General features: G+C 41.1%; 1 protein-coding gene across 1 annotated transcript in view; it reads left to right on the plus strand.

The window, feature by feature from the left end:
- Positions 1-16,318, plus strand: part of WWC1 (WW and C2 domain containing 1) — a 370,240-nt gene that overhangs the window by 180,389 nt on the left and 173,533 nt on the right. Inside the window, exons 4-5 of the mRNA XM_086931411.1 lie at positions 621-697; positions 3,450-3,529. Of these exons, the coding sequence (XP_086787537.1) occupies positions 621-697; positions 3,450-3,529 (157 nt within the window). The remainder of the gene's footprint in view (positions 1-620; positions 698-3,449; positions 3,530-16,318) is intronic.

Genomic DNA, 16,318 nt, shown 5'->3' on the forward strand with positions numbered 1-16,318 from the left:
TATTACAAAGCTTTATTTTAGGTGCCAGCAGCTGGCCTACTAGAATCCAAACCCTTCAATGAAATATTTTCCCACCTCAACATTTGGAAGATTTTTTTGTTTGTATTTCTGAAGGGCCAAAAATATTAATTTCTATCTTCACTACATTTAGGTTTTGTGTAGGCATACATTCAAGTGCTCTTCGATCGCTACACACCAAACGTGCTATTATTTGCTCTTTGGCAGAATGTATAGTGCCAAATCCTTCCTTAGTGTACACTGAACATATGCTTGTTTAAACAATGCTTATTGCCTGTGAAATTGCGGAATGACAGGGCATTGTTTGAATGTATGTAACTGAATATTTGTGAAGGAGTCAATGCATTTAGAATCGGAGGTAAGCATCTAATTTAAGCATGTAAATATAATGTGTTTTTGTTAGCTACTGCTATGCTAAATTGGTGTTCTACCATAAAACAACAATCTAATGAAATCTCCCCCATAGACGTAGAGTAACTTCAAGAATGTTTTATCATTTGGCATTTTGAAAGTACAATCAAATGAATTGACTAAATTTGCCTTAGACATTCTTATTGTATGGCATTAAATATGTTTTACTCTGTCTTCACATTTTATTCTAGTGGCATCTGGATCTTCCTCTAGCTCTAAATATGATCCTGAAATTCTTAAGGCAGAAATTGCTACAACCAAATCCAGGGTAAGTGATCAACCTGCACTTGTATGGATGAGACAGTCTATGTTATTTTGTAACATTGGTAAGTATGCCAGCGATATGTTGAGAAAATCTTGGTATGTCCATAGATAATTTCTGAAAAATATGAATTTGAGAGTTAGAGCCCGACTGTTTCTTGTAAAAGAGTTGGGTCACTCCGTATCGAAGGAGGTTTTCGTGGTCAATTAACAGAAGTATTATTCTATCTTTTTGTATTTTCTGATTATGAATGTTTAATGACATCCTCATTCTGAAAAGCTAAACTAGCGAAAGAGCTTCTTTCGCTGGGATAGGCCGTGCAAAACACAGAGATACAGTACATGGTTTTGATGTCTCTCTTTTGGACACCATTTCATCCAGCATTATAGACCGAGCCCTCAGTGGTTAAATTGACCATTACCCTGCCTATGTTGAAGCCAGATATTTTGTTTGTCTATGGAGTCTTATATTCTCCACGTTGCACAGTTGTGTATTTGTGTTGTATGTATTCCTTAAGGAAATCAGAACATTACAGCCAACATTAATTGATATCAAAGGTTGGAAAGTGTCATAATTAGTACACTATTCAAGCAGATGCTATGCCTACAACACTTAGCCTAACTGTAGAAGAATTCTTTAGAAGCACTTGCTTGGTTTGTATCCTCTATTAAAAGCACTTTGCAATAGGTTCCATCAGAAATATAGCTGCAGAAATACTTCAACTGAATACCATTGAGCTGGGTAAAAATAGGTATCTGTTATTTCAGCACCAAGAGATCCAAAAAGTTGGTGAATGTGCTTTTTATATGGGTTATGTTATGTTAGGTATGTTATGTTGCCCCGCAGCAGCCTAAAAAAGCATGCAGTGAGGTTAAGTGGGAAGGTCGACTCATTCCGTGAAGTTGAGGTGGGATTATTTTAGTGATGTGAAGAAATCAAATAAGTGATTTAGGAAGTTTGAGATGAGAAATGCTAAAACAAGAGGGTGGATACTTTTTTCTCCTGAGTTTTATATAGCGCAAGCTTGACCCAAAAGTATCAGGTTATCCAAGCGCTTTACATGAGAACCAGTTGAGTTACACAAAGACACTTTCTTTTTTGTTCCCCAGATTTGAGGTCGACCGTCCTAGCTTTTAGCCCACATACTCTCCCCACCTTTATTGGTGCTTGTCCCGTAGGCAAGCTCTAATGCTGTATGATTTTACCGCCACTTATCTCGCTCCTTAATGGGAAGAGAATCCGATGGTAAATATTGATGAGTTTGTAGTTCGCTATAAGACACATGCAGTGGTCTATTGGTCAATATGATGGCACAGTCTGGGGTAGAGAACACTGATTCAGATTAGATTAAAATGATCACGAAGTTGGGAAGAATGATGTGAGAGGATCTGTTAACAGTTGCTGGAGAGAAATAATTTGACCATCAAGAAGTATGTTCTTTAATAGGCACAAATTGTAGTACATGCTGTTGGTGTGTTTCCATTTTTTTCTTCCCCCCTAAGTATCCCTTTGAAATTTTAACAAGAACTTGGAGATGGTAATGGAATCACATACCTTATGGTTGTTTTGAAGTAGTTACCAGTGATACATGGAAATTGTTTCCTTAAGTGTAAAGTGAATAAGCATGAAGATAGAAATATGCACCTCTGATATATCAAGATTGAAACCGTGTTCCAAAAAGTACTTTTTTTGAAAGAAGAAAACATTTTTAATGCACTATTTATCATTATAAAGATGGAATTTGTCTGTGGTACATTCAAAATACTACCTGGTAAGAACAAGGATCTAAGAGAAATTTCCAGACCTGCACGGATACATCCCCATTCCATATACATAAACAACATAGAATCTTCGGGTCCCTAAAGCAAAAATACCGACTTGTAACCTGAGCAAACCAACAGGAAATAATGAATCAAGGAAGTCCTATTTAAGAGGACGGAATCCCATCACCCACCAAGGTGGTATGCTCCATCATTTGGGATCTTCTCTCAACTGCAACCTAGTGCAGCTAAGGAACTACAACTCCTACCTAGTGTATAGGAGGAGCTCGCGGATGTTTTAATGTTATCCGGGGACTAGATCTCCTAAGATCAATGGAGCATGAAACAGTGTGGTGAGAATGCGTAATGCAGTGTATGAAGTGAGTGATTTAAAATTGACTACCAGGAGAAAAACGAGTTTATTAGGTATCCCGTGGTGTCAAGGGTTAAACGCAGTAAGAGCACGCTCTGAATAAATGCGCAAACGCGCTGGTGAAATTGCTAGGAAGGTCTACATGTTTCAACCAATCTTGATCACAAATTGATCATGGCTTTCTTCAGGACCTAGTTATTATTACTACTGCACAAAAAAAGTGAGTGAGAAATAGCACAAAAAGGAATTGAAACAATACAACCAACAATATACCTGCGTAGTACTTTTGGTAGGAACTACAGGGATATATGGTGAACACCTGTGTTGAATCAGGAGGACTACCCACCGCTCGTGCTAACAACTCAGGGCGTGAGGCAATGCTCTGTCCGTCGCTTCCTTGGACCCGATCCTGGTTGTCACGTCTTAGATAGGACTTCCTTGATTTATTATTTCCTGTTGGTTTGCTCAGGTTACTAGTCTCTATTTTTGCCTTAGGGACCTGCAGATTCTATGTTTATTTGATACATTCATCCCAAGGATTGCTCTGTCTTTTTTTTTAAACTGCATTTTAAATTGTTACTGGAGGTGTATTTAGAACCTTTGTTCCACCATTCCCATTTTTCAGGTTAATAAACTCAAGAGAGAAGTTGTTTACATGCGGCAGGATCTGTTGTACAAAGAGAACGGCTATCAAACACTGAAGGAGTAAGTATTCAAGAGCTACAGTGCCTTATGTTCTAATATATTTTTATTAAATTTAGCATGCAATGCAGTAGCAAACCTTAAATGCAATTCTTCATTGAGACTTTGAATGAACGAATCTACACAGCGGAAACTGCTGCCCACTTTGACTCTAGGTACATTAAACTTAGTTTTAAAAAAATCTAGGGATACTGAATGGCATGTACTGTAATGGGAAACATTGGTAAGTTGGCCAATGTCTTTCCATTATTCCAAGAGAAAACAGAACATTTGCAGCCACCGAAGCGTAGATGCCATATACTTACAATAAAAATGAAAAAAATTACCTGATTTGACCGTTTTACTGCTGATGGTTTTTAAGTAACATACCTTTCAGCTGTGCCATAAATATGGTTATTATTATTTGTGATGGAGACCAGAATAAAACACTGCCTAACCAACCACTGAAATTGCAGCCATCTATAATTTTACAATGTCACTTAAACTATTTGGGACATTAACTTACAAAAGGAGACCAAAAAGAAATCACTTTTATACTTGACACCTGAAGTGCAAGAAAAAAATATAGCTTCTATTTAAATAATTTAAAATGAAGTCAATGAAACACTCTTTGTGATAGTTTCGTCACCTTAGCAAAAGGAATTTTTTTCAGGCTGCTGTGAACAACGTGCACCAGCTTCGAGGTGTCACTCACAGTGACAGGAGCCAATGGGTGAAGTGGGATCCATTGACCTACGCTGTATCTGTAGTGTGTGGAAGAAAAATGTGAATGATATAACAGAGCAATAGAAGAAGCCCTCTTCCAAGAACCCCCTCTATGCATTTACACTATGTATTTAAAATAAAAAACAAGAGACTGGCTAAAGCTCTTTAACTGTCAGACTTATAAAACTGAATTCAGGCGCCTGTAAGTTGGTTGGTGCTTCCACATACCTTTGAGCAGTTAATGTAGAATGAGACCATCACCGAGGGGTTGGAAGCACGCCGTGTGGGAATAAAGTGGGCACTTGAGAAAATACAATGCAGTGGCCTGAAAGATGGGGCTAGTAAAGAAACCAATGACGGCCTAGCTGACAAATTGTTTTGTGGTGACCCTGGTCCGGTAGCAACCTTTCAGACTTTTTCAAACACTCTATCTCGTGGACTCAAATGTAAAGTGGTGGCCTTATAAAGCATACTACTAAAAAGTATACAAAGGGAAAGGGATGCACTATTTTGTGAGCTGAGAAAACATTTTGGCTTTTCATGCTCCAGTACTTGAAACAAATGGTCTTCAATAAAAGTGGTAAATGTAAAGCAAAATCATGTAGGTAGGAAAGAAAGCTTAGCTTTTGTCATTAGATCCAAGACAACGCAAAAATGTCTGTTAACTTACTTTTCTATTGACCATTGTCAAAATTACATGTTGTCTGTCAGGTTACACTACAAATTTGACATGAATGTGTGTCTATGGTGTGTGTGCGTTTCTAGTGCTTTTTGGTTTGTTTAACCAAATTCTTTTCAAATTTGTGTTTGAACATACGGTCTCCAAAACACTGTAGAGCAGGGGCAAAATCAGTTGTCACTGACATTTCTTCTTTTTTTGGCTTTTCAGCACAGTTGGCCTGATCAGGCACATTCTATTGTCTTCAGTTTTGGTACACCTTTGTATTCATGTTATCTTTTGTCATATAACCTTTTTCTATAGTTCAGCAATGAATGTAGACTACTGTGCCATTGATTCATGCCATTCACAAACATTCAATCTGGTAGAGATGGAATGCACTGCACTCTTATGGGAAACATTGTGTCTAGTTGCATTTATCTTGGTAGAGAATCCATTCCTGAATGTGTGCTAATATGTGATCCATGAGCTTAAAAATCCCTGCAGTGTCTTACTTTTGAGAAAGATCACCGGGGACCAGATCTTTTATGTTATTCATATGTTCAAAATCCACAACCATAATTGTCATGTCAGTGGCTTATGTGAGCATGAACCTTTTTATTCTTATCAGATAAATGGGGGTTCCAGTATTTAATGTGTAACAGAGTATTCCTCTTGATCAAATTCCAACAGCTTCTTGAAGGAGGAGGATCCATCCCTCAGCAGCAGATGTGTTCTCTCCATCCATTTGCACATGGATATAGTGCATAAGCTTATAATGGATTTAAATCTAATCTAAATTACAAATCTGGAAATATTTCTCTGCTATTTAGCTTACTAAACAGTATCTAATCTAGGAAATTTCAAGGGCTCCTTTCTTTACTCACTCATTTCTTTTCTGTAAAAAACATCCCTTGAACCAGTTAATCCTCTTTGAATTTTTATTTAATTACCTTGTCTTGTGCTACTAATGATTGTTTTGGGTTTGTCTATTTAGATGGGTGGAAACTCTGTTTTGTGTTATGAAATAAAGCATACAGTTACCCTAGTGATGCATCAGTAAATAATAAAAACTAATGAACACAACAAATGTCTGGGAATTATATGCAAAGGTCAGTGCACTTAGGGTTACCATAAAAAAGAAGGATTTCTCAAAGTATTAATTACATGTTCCTACCTAATCTGTTGTTATGTACAGCAGACCTGATTCTCAAAGGTAAGTGACACTGTTAGATAGGTTTACACTTTGTACTTACTCTACTACTTTCACTATTTACTAACTTTAAGTGTAGACTTACTGCAAAATGTGTCCACCCTCATAGTAATGCAGCTATGTGTGTGGGTGACACCCCTCACTAGAATCCTGCCTTGCCATATCCTTTTACCCATCACTGATCCCTTTTCCCTTTAGTAGTACGTCTGCCCATTTTCTTACTCCCACCCTCCAGCCCCTCCCTTTTTTACTACTACAACACATACTTAAATATGCAGAGGTTCTGCAGTGTAGGCAGAAAACTCCACACATATAACTATACCCAGTACAGAGTCATAAAACTCTGCTCGTAGTTAGTGAATTGCTAGTTAGAAACCTAGGAGTAACCATGGTTTCAGTCTTATCCTTGATACCTCATGCTAACAACTTCACAAAGAGTACCTTCTGCACAATGAAAGCACTACTTCGCATTCTCCCATACCTTGCATGCCAACATAAACTGCAAGCCATCCTCACGCTCGTAATCTCCAAGCTTGACTATTCCAACTGTCTGTACTTTGGGGCACCCACATTATACGCAAAATACGAATCATCCAAAATTCTGCTGCAAGACTTCTTATCTACCTTCACCCAAAGAGAGTGACCCCAGTCCTGCAATAGCTCCAAGGGTGCATTGCCCAAGTCCTGCAATAGCTCCACTGGCTACCTATATCTAGAAATGCAGTGTTCTAGGCACTTTGAATTGCCCACTGTGCCTCCCACTGAAATGGACCGCTATTCCTACAAGTTAAAATACAGAACAAAAGGCTCCAAGCGTTCAAGAAGCACCCAGGAGCATATATTCTTCCGAAGACAGTTGAACCTTGTTTCTTTCCTAGATAACTGTACCACCTGTATCCAAGCAATAGAACCCAGAAAACAGCTACACTCTGAAGTTCAATCAATCAATAATTGATCTTTATTCGGATATGTGTTATCCATAAAAGTACACATATTGCACATAGTCCATCGTCAATAAAAAATTATAACTAAACATTGGTTATATTGCAAGCTCATTGTTTAAACATTTCTCATAGGCAATTACATAATCCCACATCAGTAAAATTTTAAAACCGTGTTCAATTCTACAACTAATCAATAAAATATTACAAGGATATCACACATAGTCAATTGCAGCTTCAATAATAAAGTGCCAAAGTGCGATGTGCAAATATGCAGGGAACAGGCAGATTAATGAATCACATTAAAATTACAAATAGCAGCATTGTATGAAAGTGCCAGTGTGCAATTAAAATCCAAACAAAGTGCTCTATGCCCCCACATATTCACTGTATACCTATTCCCCTATTTGAATATACAGCCCAGCAGTATATATAAAGTGGAACCTGGCCCAACATTCAAGAATTCATAGAGGAACGTGAACGGATAGCCATTTTCAAAAAGGTGCATACTCGGTATATTAAATCATCATTATTAACCTGCAGAATAGTTTTATAAGCAACCTTAAAATCCCTTATCCCCTTTGACCTAAAAAACGGTATCAATAACTGCATACTGTATTTTTGATAAAAGGTACAGAAAAACAAAAAATGCAGCATGGACTGTTTTTCTAAATTGCCACATGGGCAAGCCAGATCGTCAACATTGGGTTGATATCCTATGGGGAAACACAGCAGATATTTTATTGTACCCGATCGAAGGCGAAAAAGAAGGCTTCGCTCCCAGCGAGTAATATCTCCTAGTAGATAACTAGCAGGTAAGCAAGATGGAGGTCCGCCTTCTTCTGCCATTGATATATATTTAATATAGGAAACAGTGGTTCCAGTGGAGTGATATAATTACTTTGTATAGGTACCATAGAGCATAATAGCAATAGTAAACCAGGATTATGTGGGATGTCAAAGAGACAAGGACGCTCACAGCGAGGAATTTTGGATAATGCAAATATATTTATATACATAAATCAAGATATAAACATTTACAGGAATATTACAGTGCATCAAGTGTCCCCAGTGTATATATGAAGAACCAAAAGAACAATTGAATGATTACTGGTGACAGTATTTACTAAGTTTCTGTGAAAATATTATTACAAGGAAAGCGACCATTCTGAATATATACAAGACAGATACACAGACACTTTACTGTAAATGTAAATGTACACAATCATAAGTGCTGTTTGCAAGGTTCGTTTTCCTTTTTATAGCCACGGATACTTTGGTAGACTCCTGGGAATATCTTGTGTCCCCATAGTGTTTGCATAATACTTAATGAATATTCTTTCCATCAATTCTATCTAATTAGTCGGGGTTGTGAAAAATATGGCTAAGATTGACAGCTGTCAAATTTGCCCGTACTTCCTCAATCCACGGTATGTCACCACCCCTGTCACATCTTAGTCAATCAGCCAATATTTCCCTTGTTAGCATGGCTGCTGGGTTTTGCCAGACTTTTAGCCAAAATATGACAGGGCGGGACCTGATATAGTCCTCCCAAGTAAGGTAATCTTAGCTCGACAAATAAAAATGGATGATGAAATCGGTAAACCTAAAATTCTCCTACAAAATCTATTTTCTTCAGCCTGGACACTTTTCAGGTTTATATAACCCCAGATCTCAGCCCCATAAGTCATAACTGGTACACATTGTGTCCTATAGATTTTAAGTAGGGACAGTACCACCTCAATTCTTTTTGGTTGGGGGAGGCTTGTAACTGAATGTATTGCTTTTAAAAATGTGGTTCGTCCATATGCCAGGTGCGGTGTCCAGGACCTGTTATCTGAAAATTGTAAGCCTAGATATGGAAAAGTGCGAGTTCATAGCAAAGAATCTGTGCCCAGAATAATAGTATTAACAGAACATTTTTGGGGCCGCAAAGGTTTCTTAAAATTTGTACAAAGGTTCAGACTATTCATAAAAGCTACAAAACCCCTGACTAAAATTTGTAGGGCATTGGGTGTGCGCCCCATTAAAACAGCATTGTCCGCATATAGTAGGGAGGGCAGTTTATTACCATTGATTATTGGGACATCTATAGTTTGATTGGACAGTACGTTATGTAGCTCATTAATGTATAAAATAAATAAAAGTGGGGCAAGGACGCACCCTTGTCTAATGCCTCTGCCTGCTACTATGTCCCCTGAAACTGCCCTGTCCTTGCTTATTCTCACCGAGCCCTGAGGTCCCTATGCAAATATGCGAAAAAATACACCATATCTTTGTCCAACCCCTAATCTAAAAGGCATTGCCAGAGCCTGGATCGATTAACAAAATCGAAAGCGGATGTGAGGTCCATAAATGCCAGATAAAGGGGACTGTGTCGGACAATAGTATGTTTCCCTATGATTAAATTTAGATTCAGACACTGTTCCACCGTTCCAAGATGACTTCGGAAACCCAACTGGCATTTATTTAATATAATTGCATCCTCTGCCCAGGTTCTGATCTTATTAAATAAAACTCAACCAATATCGAGTATTATCGATTAGGGAGATTGGTCTATAACAACTTGGTTTAGATCTATCTCCCTTTTTGAAGATGGGGACGATTACGGATGTGAACCAGGTGTGTGGGATCTTTGTTGTTGTTAGAATATTAAAAACATTTAGTAGCAATGGAGCCCAAAACTCTGGCCTATATTTTATAAGGTCAATTGGAAGCCCATCCAGGCCCGGGGCTTTATTTCCCAAGCTCTGGTCTATTGCATCCTCAACTTCTGTCAGAGATATTTGAATTTGGACAGTCTTCATATTGAGATGAGGAGGCATATATTTTTGAGAAGTGAACTAACCACGCTTCTCTTGTTATATTGCAACTTACCGGGGTAGATACAGTGCCAAACGCTCTTAATGATTTAGTGGCTGACCAAAAGCCGTTTGTATAGTTAAGTTTGGCAGCACACACCAGGTTACTCCAATGCTCTTTTAAAACCACATCTCGCCTGTCCCTTACTGCACTTTTATAAGTATGCCTTAGTACTTTAATAAGGTCAGGGTCTCTGGGGGAAACTGACAGGGCAGCTCTAAGTTCCCTGTTAGCCCTGGAGCAAGTTCTATCAAACCATCTAGGGTCCGATTTTGGTATGGCTATGGGTCTAGAAATATGTTCTTTGATACCTACACATAATGAAATAAAAGCAGAGACTGCCTCTGGGTTAGGATCAGCAAATGTGAGACAGGTCTCACAAAGTGATGGATAGGTTTTTACCATCTGTTGGAAAACCTTCGTGCAGTCCATACCCTTCCATTTAACTCTTAGTTTATCAGTGGAGATAACTAAATTACCAGACCCTGGCTCCTTTCTGATTTTGGGTCTGGGGGGCTGCCCTAAAAGAAACAAAGATAGGATTGTGATCCCCAAATGTGGTTGCCCTGACCTCTGTCAAAACTAAATGATTTTCCAACTGAGCAGATATAAAAACATAATCTATAGTTGACGCTCGTCCAGGACCTCTATAAGTAGGTATCAAGTTATCATCATTATTTACAGCTGGAATGTCCATGACATTTAAAAGACTACTGTTACATAAGTGGGATATTAGTTCATGTCCTCGCTTATATGGATTGACTGAGGTATGTTCAGTGGTGCTCGCAATATTTCCCCCTGCTATGTTTGCGTTAAACGATTCAGAAAAGGGGGTGGTGATGAACAGAGTGTCTGAATTAAGCAGACCACTCTTACCCAGTCCAAAGATCAGGGCTTGATCCATCACCGTTATTTAGCTCACTGCACCATCCCAGCTCAGAACCTGGCTATATGCAAATTAGTCTGTCCCTGGCCCAGTGCATCATGGGAACAGGGCAGACCAAACTACCAAGCCAATTCTTCACCAGAAAGGAGACAAGCTTCCGGGGACCGGTTTCTGGCATTTCACCCGTCGTCGGCCCGGCTTGCTTGAATCCTGATGGTGCAGTGAGCAAGGGACTCATGTCTGTGTATACCCTGCCACACCTATAGTGGCCAAAAACGATTCAGAAAAGGGGGTGGTGATGAACAGAGTGTCTGAATTAAGCAGACCACTCTTACCCAGTCCAAAGATCAGGGCTTGATCCATCACCGTTATTTAGCTCACTGCACCATCCCAGCTCAGAACCTGGCTATATGCAAATTAGTCTGTCCCTGGCCCAGTGCATCATGGGAACAGGGCAGACCAAACTACCAAGCCAATTCTTCACCAGAAAGGAGACAAGCTTCCGGGGACCGGTTTCTGGCATTTCAGCCGTCGTCGGCCCGGCTTGCTTGAATCCTGATGGTGCAGTGAGCAAGGGACTCATGTCTGAGTATACCCTGCCACACCTATAGTGGCCAAAAACGATTCAGAAAAGGGGGTGGTGATGAACAGAGTGTCTGAATTAAGCAGACCACTCTTACCCAGTCCAAAGATCAGGGCTTGATCCATCACCGTTATTTAGCTCACTGCACCATCCCAGCTCAGAACCTGGCTATATGCAAATTAGTCTGTCCCTGGCCCAGTGCATCATGGGAACAGGGCAGACCAAACTACCAAGCCAATTCTTCACCAGAAAGGAGACTAGCTTCCGGGGACCGGTTTCTGGCATTTCAGCCGTCGTCGGCCCGGCTTGCTTGAATCCTGATGGTGCAGTGAGCATATAGCAGGTTTTTTCTGCTGATCCTACCCTTCGTGCCATTATGATATTCTCTATATCAGGCCTCCTATACCCTTTATATTTAGCCAACCAATCCATACATTTGTTCTGTAATTGGTCCCAAGATTCTGGTTTATTTTTCTTCAATGGGGGTTCCCCTGCGAGAATCAAAACATACGGGCAAGAAGCAGGGGGTAAATTTAAAACCTTATTGGGCTCCACGTCCCTGCTGGTACGAATGTCAGCTGTACTCGTACAGACTGTTGAACCAGCCTGGGTGTCACTAAGGGTTATATTTTGAGTATTTACAGATCCGCCACAGTTTTTAGGGACTGTAGACATTTTAGTTTTACTATTAGTTTCACGGGGAACAGACGTTGGTTTTGCAGTTTGGGGTGCTAGATGCTCACTCAGGGCTACGTTTTCCTGAGGACTGGCCTCTTGGGATGGTTGTTTGGATTCCATACAGGGTGGTTTTACCTTCGTGATTAAGGATTCCATATGGTCTAAATGCTTCCATAACTTTACAAAACTTTCATCTACAAGCCCCTTAACAAGTTCATACAGTGTGTCAATGATAAAATCCATAGCAGTGTCCCCGAGTGTCAAATTAGAGAAGACAGTCTGTATGGATTCTGTCTGGGTATGTGCAGAATTACTTAAAATGTCCAATGAGACTAAATTGGTTCTATCACTGCTGGGGGTAAATCTGCTGCGGCCTTCAAACCCTTAACCCAGGTGTTTAGTGTTGCATATTGTGAGTTCTGGCGTGATGGTTGTTTCCGTTTGGAATAGACTGGTTTCACTGCCTTCCTTTTCCTTTTCGCCCCACCTACTTCTGGGTTAGGGGATATGGCTGGAGTAGCCAGAGCTAGTGCATCATTCGGGACACTCACAAGTACAAGGTCTGAGTCTACTATTGCTCCTGTATGACCAGGCCCTTCCACGCTCAATATACTCTCTCCAGTTAATGGGTGTGTGCGAGGGTCATCCTCACCAAGTGCCATTGTTTGAGCATCACAAATCTCAGTTTGTACTGAGGGGTGGAGTTTTATGGGGCGCAGTGACAAACGTCTTTCAGTCAGCTCGATTTCGCTGCTGACTAGGTCCATCACCCTCTCCAGCATAGTGTCTATGGACGTAGTATTACGTGTTACAATGCTTATATTCTGTTTGGCCATAATGTTGTTTGCCCCTGACATTCAATAGATGTTTAAAGAATGCCCCACTCACCGCTACAGGGTTCAGCTGTTTATGGAGTGGCAAAATCAGAAGGGGGTAGCCCAGCCCGGCCTCAGGCGGTCCCGGACGGGCACAGACGGGCCCACCCTTGGCGCACTCGCCGAATTTCAAGCGCCTCCGGGCGCAGGCTGCGGTGTCACAGATGCGCTTGGTGTCTCGGGGCTGCTGGTAGTTGTAGTATAGCAGCCGGGTCTCGCTGGCTGTTTCCCTCATGGCACGATCAAAGCTGTAAAAACCCCCAGCCGTCTCCCTCGCGGCTCCGTGCTGTGTCTGGAGGTAAGGTTTTAAGCGTCCCGCGCTGCGGGGCACGCTTGCCGAATTTCAAGCGCCTCCGGGCACAGGCTGCGGTGTCACGGGTGCGCCTGGTGTCCCGGGGCTGCTGGGAGTTGTAATATAGCAGCCCGGGTCTCGCTGGCGGTTTCCCTCATGGCGCGATGAAAGCTGTAAGAACCCCCAGCCTTCTCCCTCACGGCTCCGTGCTGTGTCTGGAGGTGTGGAGGTAAGATTTTGAGCGTGCAATCCACAGCTTACAACCCAAGAACTGCAAACAAATCAACCAGCAAACTGCTTTCATCATGCAGATAAGCAAAATGGGCTGACTTATGATTTGCCATGGCATTATATAGTTTTGTACTTCCAAATACAACTCTTATGGCTCACAAAAAATATTAAAACCATGATCTGCAATGGTCAGCAACTAATCGTAACATATACCTGCTAAATTCACATAATACATATCTGCTATGAAGGTTGTCCATCACCAGCACTGTACTGGCAAAAAAACACGCACCACCTAAAGAACAGGCATGGAATAACTGATGAGATATGATACACATTACTTTACAGTTTTGGAAGTCTTTAATATAGTCCATTTACTGTTGGTCCCAAATATCTATACAATGTGCAGGCATGTGGAATTTAATTAAATATGTACTTGCCCATGGGACAGGCTCCTTCATAAATGTTCTTGTTTCTTTTTTTTCATTTGATTTATTTGATTTCTGCACAATAATAATTGTCCCGCCACCCCCAAGCAGACAAATTCCACAAATATAACCTGTCAATAAAGCAGTTGACAGTACATAATTCTATAAAGTGCATCAAGTACATCTATACTAATATAATAGACAGCCCAAACCTTTGAGGCGGGTAATCTCAGGAACCACAGCACCAATCACAACACCCAATAAGCGTTGGAAAGGGCAGTTGCAGCAAAAGGACATAGGCTATGCAGACGCCCACCATGTACATTTAAAAAGTAAAAGAACCGTGCCAGCAAAGTAGTCCCTTGTGGGCGTGTCTGCGTTGTGCTGTGGGCGTGTGCTGGGGACATGAGAAACGCTGGGGGCGTGTGGTAAGTTCCGCCCTTCATGCCATGTCTCATATCGTGTGCTGGGGGCATGTGCTGGGGGCGTGTGCTGGGGGCGTGGGCGTGTGCGGGCGCCGGATTACGGGAAAAAAAAGCGAGCGTTGTGCCCAATATTTCATTGTTTTTTCTTCCCAGGTTCTGTACATTCCAGCTCCGGGTGTCCACCCTGCTCCCTTTAAATACCCCTGCACCCCATAATCATAACCCACCCTTACTCCTTAAAATACCCCAACACCCTTAAACACTAACCCATCTTAACCCTATAAATATACCCTGTATCCCAAAACCCAAACCTATCCCTAAACCCAAAAAATACCCCTGTACCCCAAAACCTAGCCATGAACCCTATAAATACCTCTGTACCTCAAACCCAAACCTAGACCTGAACCCTAAAATATCCCTGTACCCCAAAACCCAAACCTAACCCTGAACCCTAAAATATCCCTGTACCCCAAAACCCAAACCTAGCTCTGAACCCTTAAAATACCCCTGTACCCCAAAACCCAAACCTACCCTTGAACCCTAAAAATACCCCTGTACCCCAAAACCCAAACCTAGCCCTGAACCATAAAAGTAACCCTGTACCCCAAAACCCAAACCTACCCCTGAACCCTAAAATACCCCTGTACCCCACAACCCAAACCTAGCCCTGAACCCTAAAAATACTCCTGTATCCCAAAACCCAAACCTAGCCCTGAACCCTTAAAATACCCCTGTACCCCAAAACCCAAACCTAGCCCTGAACCCTAAAAATGCCCCTATACCCCAAAACCCAAACCTAGCCCTGAACCCTAAAAATACCCCTGTACCCTAAAACCCATACCTATCCCTAAACCCTAAAACTATCCCTGTACCCCATAACCCAAAACTATATCTGAACCCTTAAAATACCCAAACACCCCAAAACATATACCTCAGTACCCCAAAACATATACCCCTATGCCCATACTTACCTTATCCAAACATTAAAAAAAATCATGCTTTTACCATTCATGCATTTACTATGAATTTCGTTGTAAATGTATGCGTGGTAAAAGCATATAAAATGTAATGCCATGCGTTATAATGGCATTGCGGAGTTATGGTACTTTCGTAATGAAAGTATGCGGAGTGATGGTATGTGGAAAGAAAGCTGCGGAATAATGGGTGTTTACCCTCCCCCGGTAAGTACATTGGTGGCACGGCGGCCCACATCTCCAGCAACATACTCATATTTTTTCACCACCGATTTGAAAAATGCACAGGTCTCTCTCATTGATGGCCAGCACCGACATACACTTGTAGACACACCTCCCGCCACAAGTTCTAGAATTGCGAACTTTAGAGCTGGGGAGCTACATTCGAATCTCTGCATCAGCTCAACATCCAGTGATTCCAGGCAAATCGCTTTGTCTCCCCGTCCCTACCACAAATGAATGTGTTCTTCTGTAATGTAAATTGTGCTCATGCCATGTTGTCGAGTTCGCGATATATAATATTGCAAGGAAAAATAAAGTAGGGAAACTCGAGTTCACACACTACTGAACGCGCACTCTTAAGTGCATCAGCAGTGCACTGTGAATCAGAGCGTTTCACAGGCCTGTCAATGATAAGAAATGCTAATAAAACAAATTCCTACAAAACCATATACTACTGGCCGGCAGCAATTCATACCCGGACAACGTGGGGACGGGCTGCTAGTTCTTCTATAAATGACATCAGATATATAAAAGGAAGAAAGGATAAGAACTCTTAGACAAGTACATAAATATATAGAAATCCGCAAGATGCACATCTGCACCTTGAATCCCACCTCAGTGTGGTCTGGTCTGTATTCCCCTATTACTCCCAGTGGCACTTATCAGTTCCCAATCGCTAAGGGGGAACCAGATTAAAAAAAATAAAATACAAACCTTCTTGCTTTTTCGAGTATATATTGCCTTTTCCAATTAATAGACTGATTATAGATGCGCAAACCATTGATGGACTACCGGAGGGGAGGGATCAAGCCAGGTTATTGT

Source organism: Lissotriton vulgaris, chromosome 7, assembly GCF_964263255.1.
Source record: "Lissotriton vulgaris chromosome 7, aLisVul1.2, whole genome shotgun sequence".
Lineage (NCBI taxonomy): Eukaryota > Metazoa > Chordata > Amphibia > Caudata > Salamandridae > Lissotriton > Lissotriton vulgaris.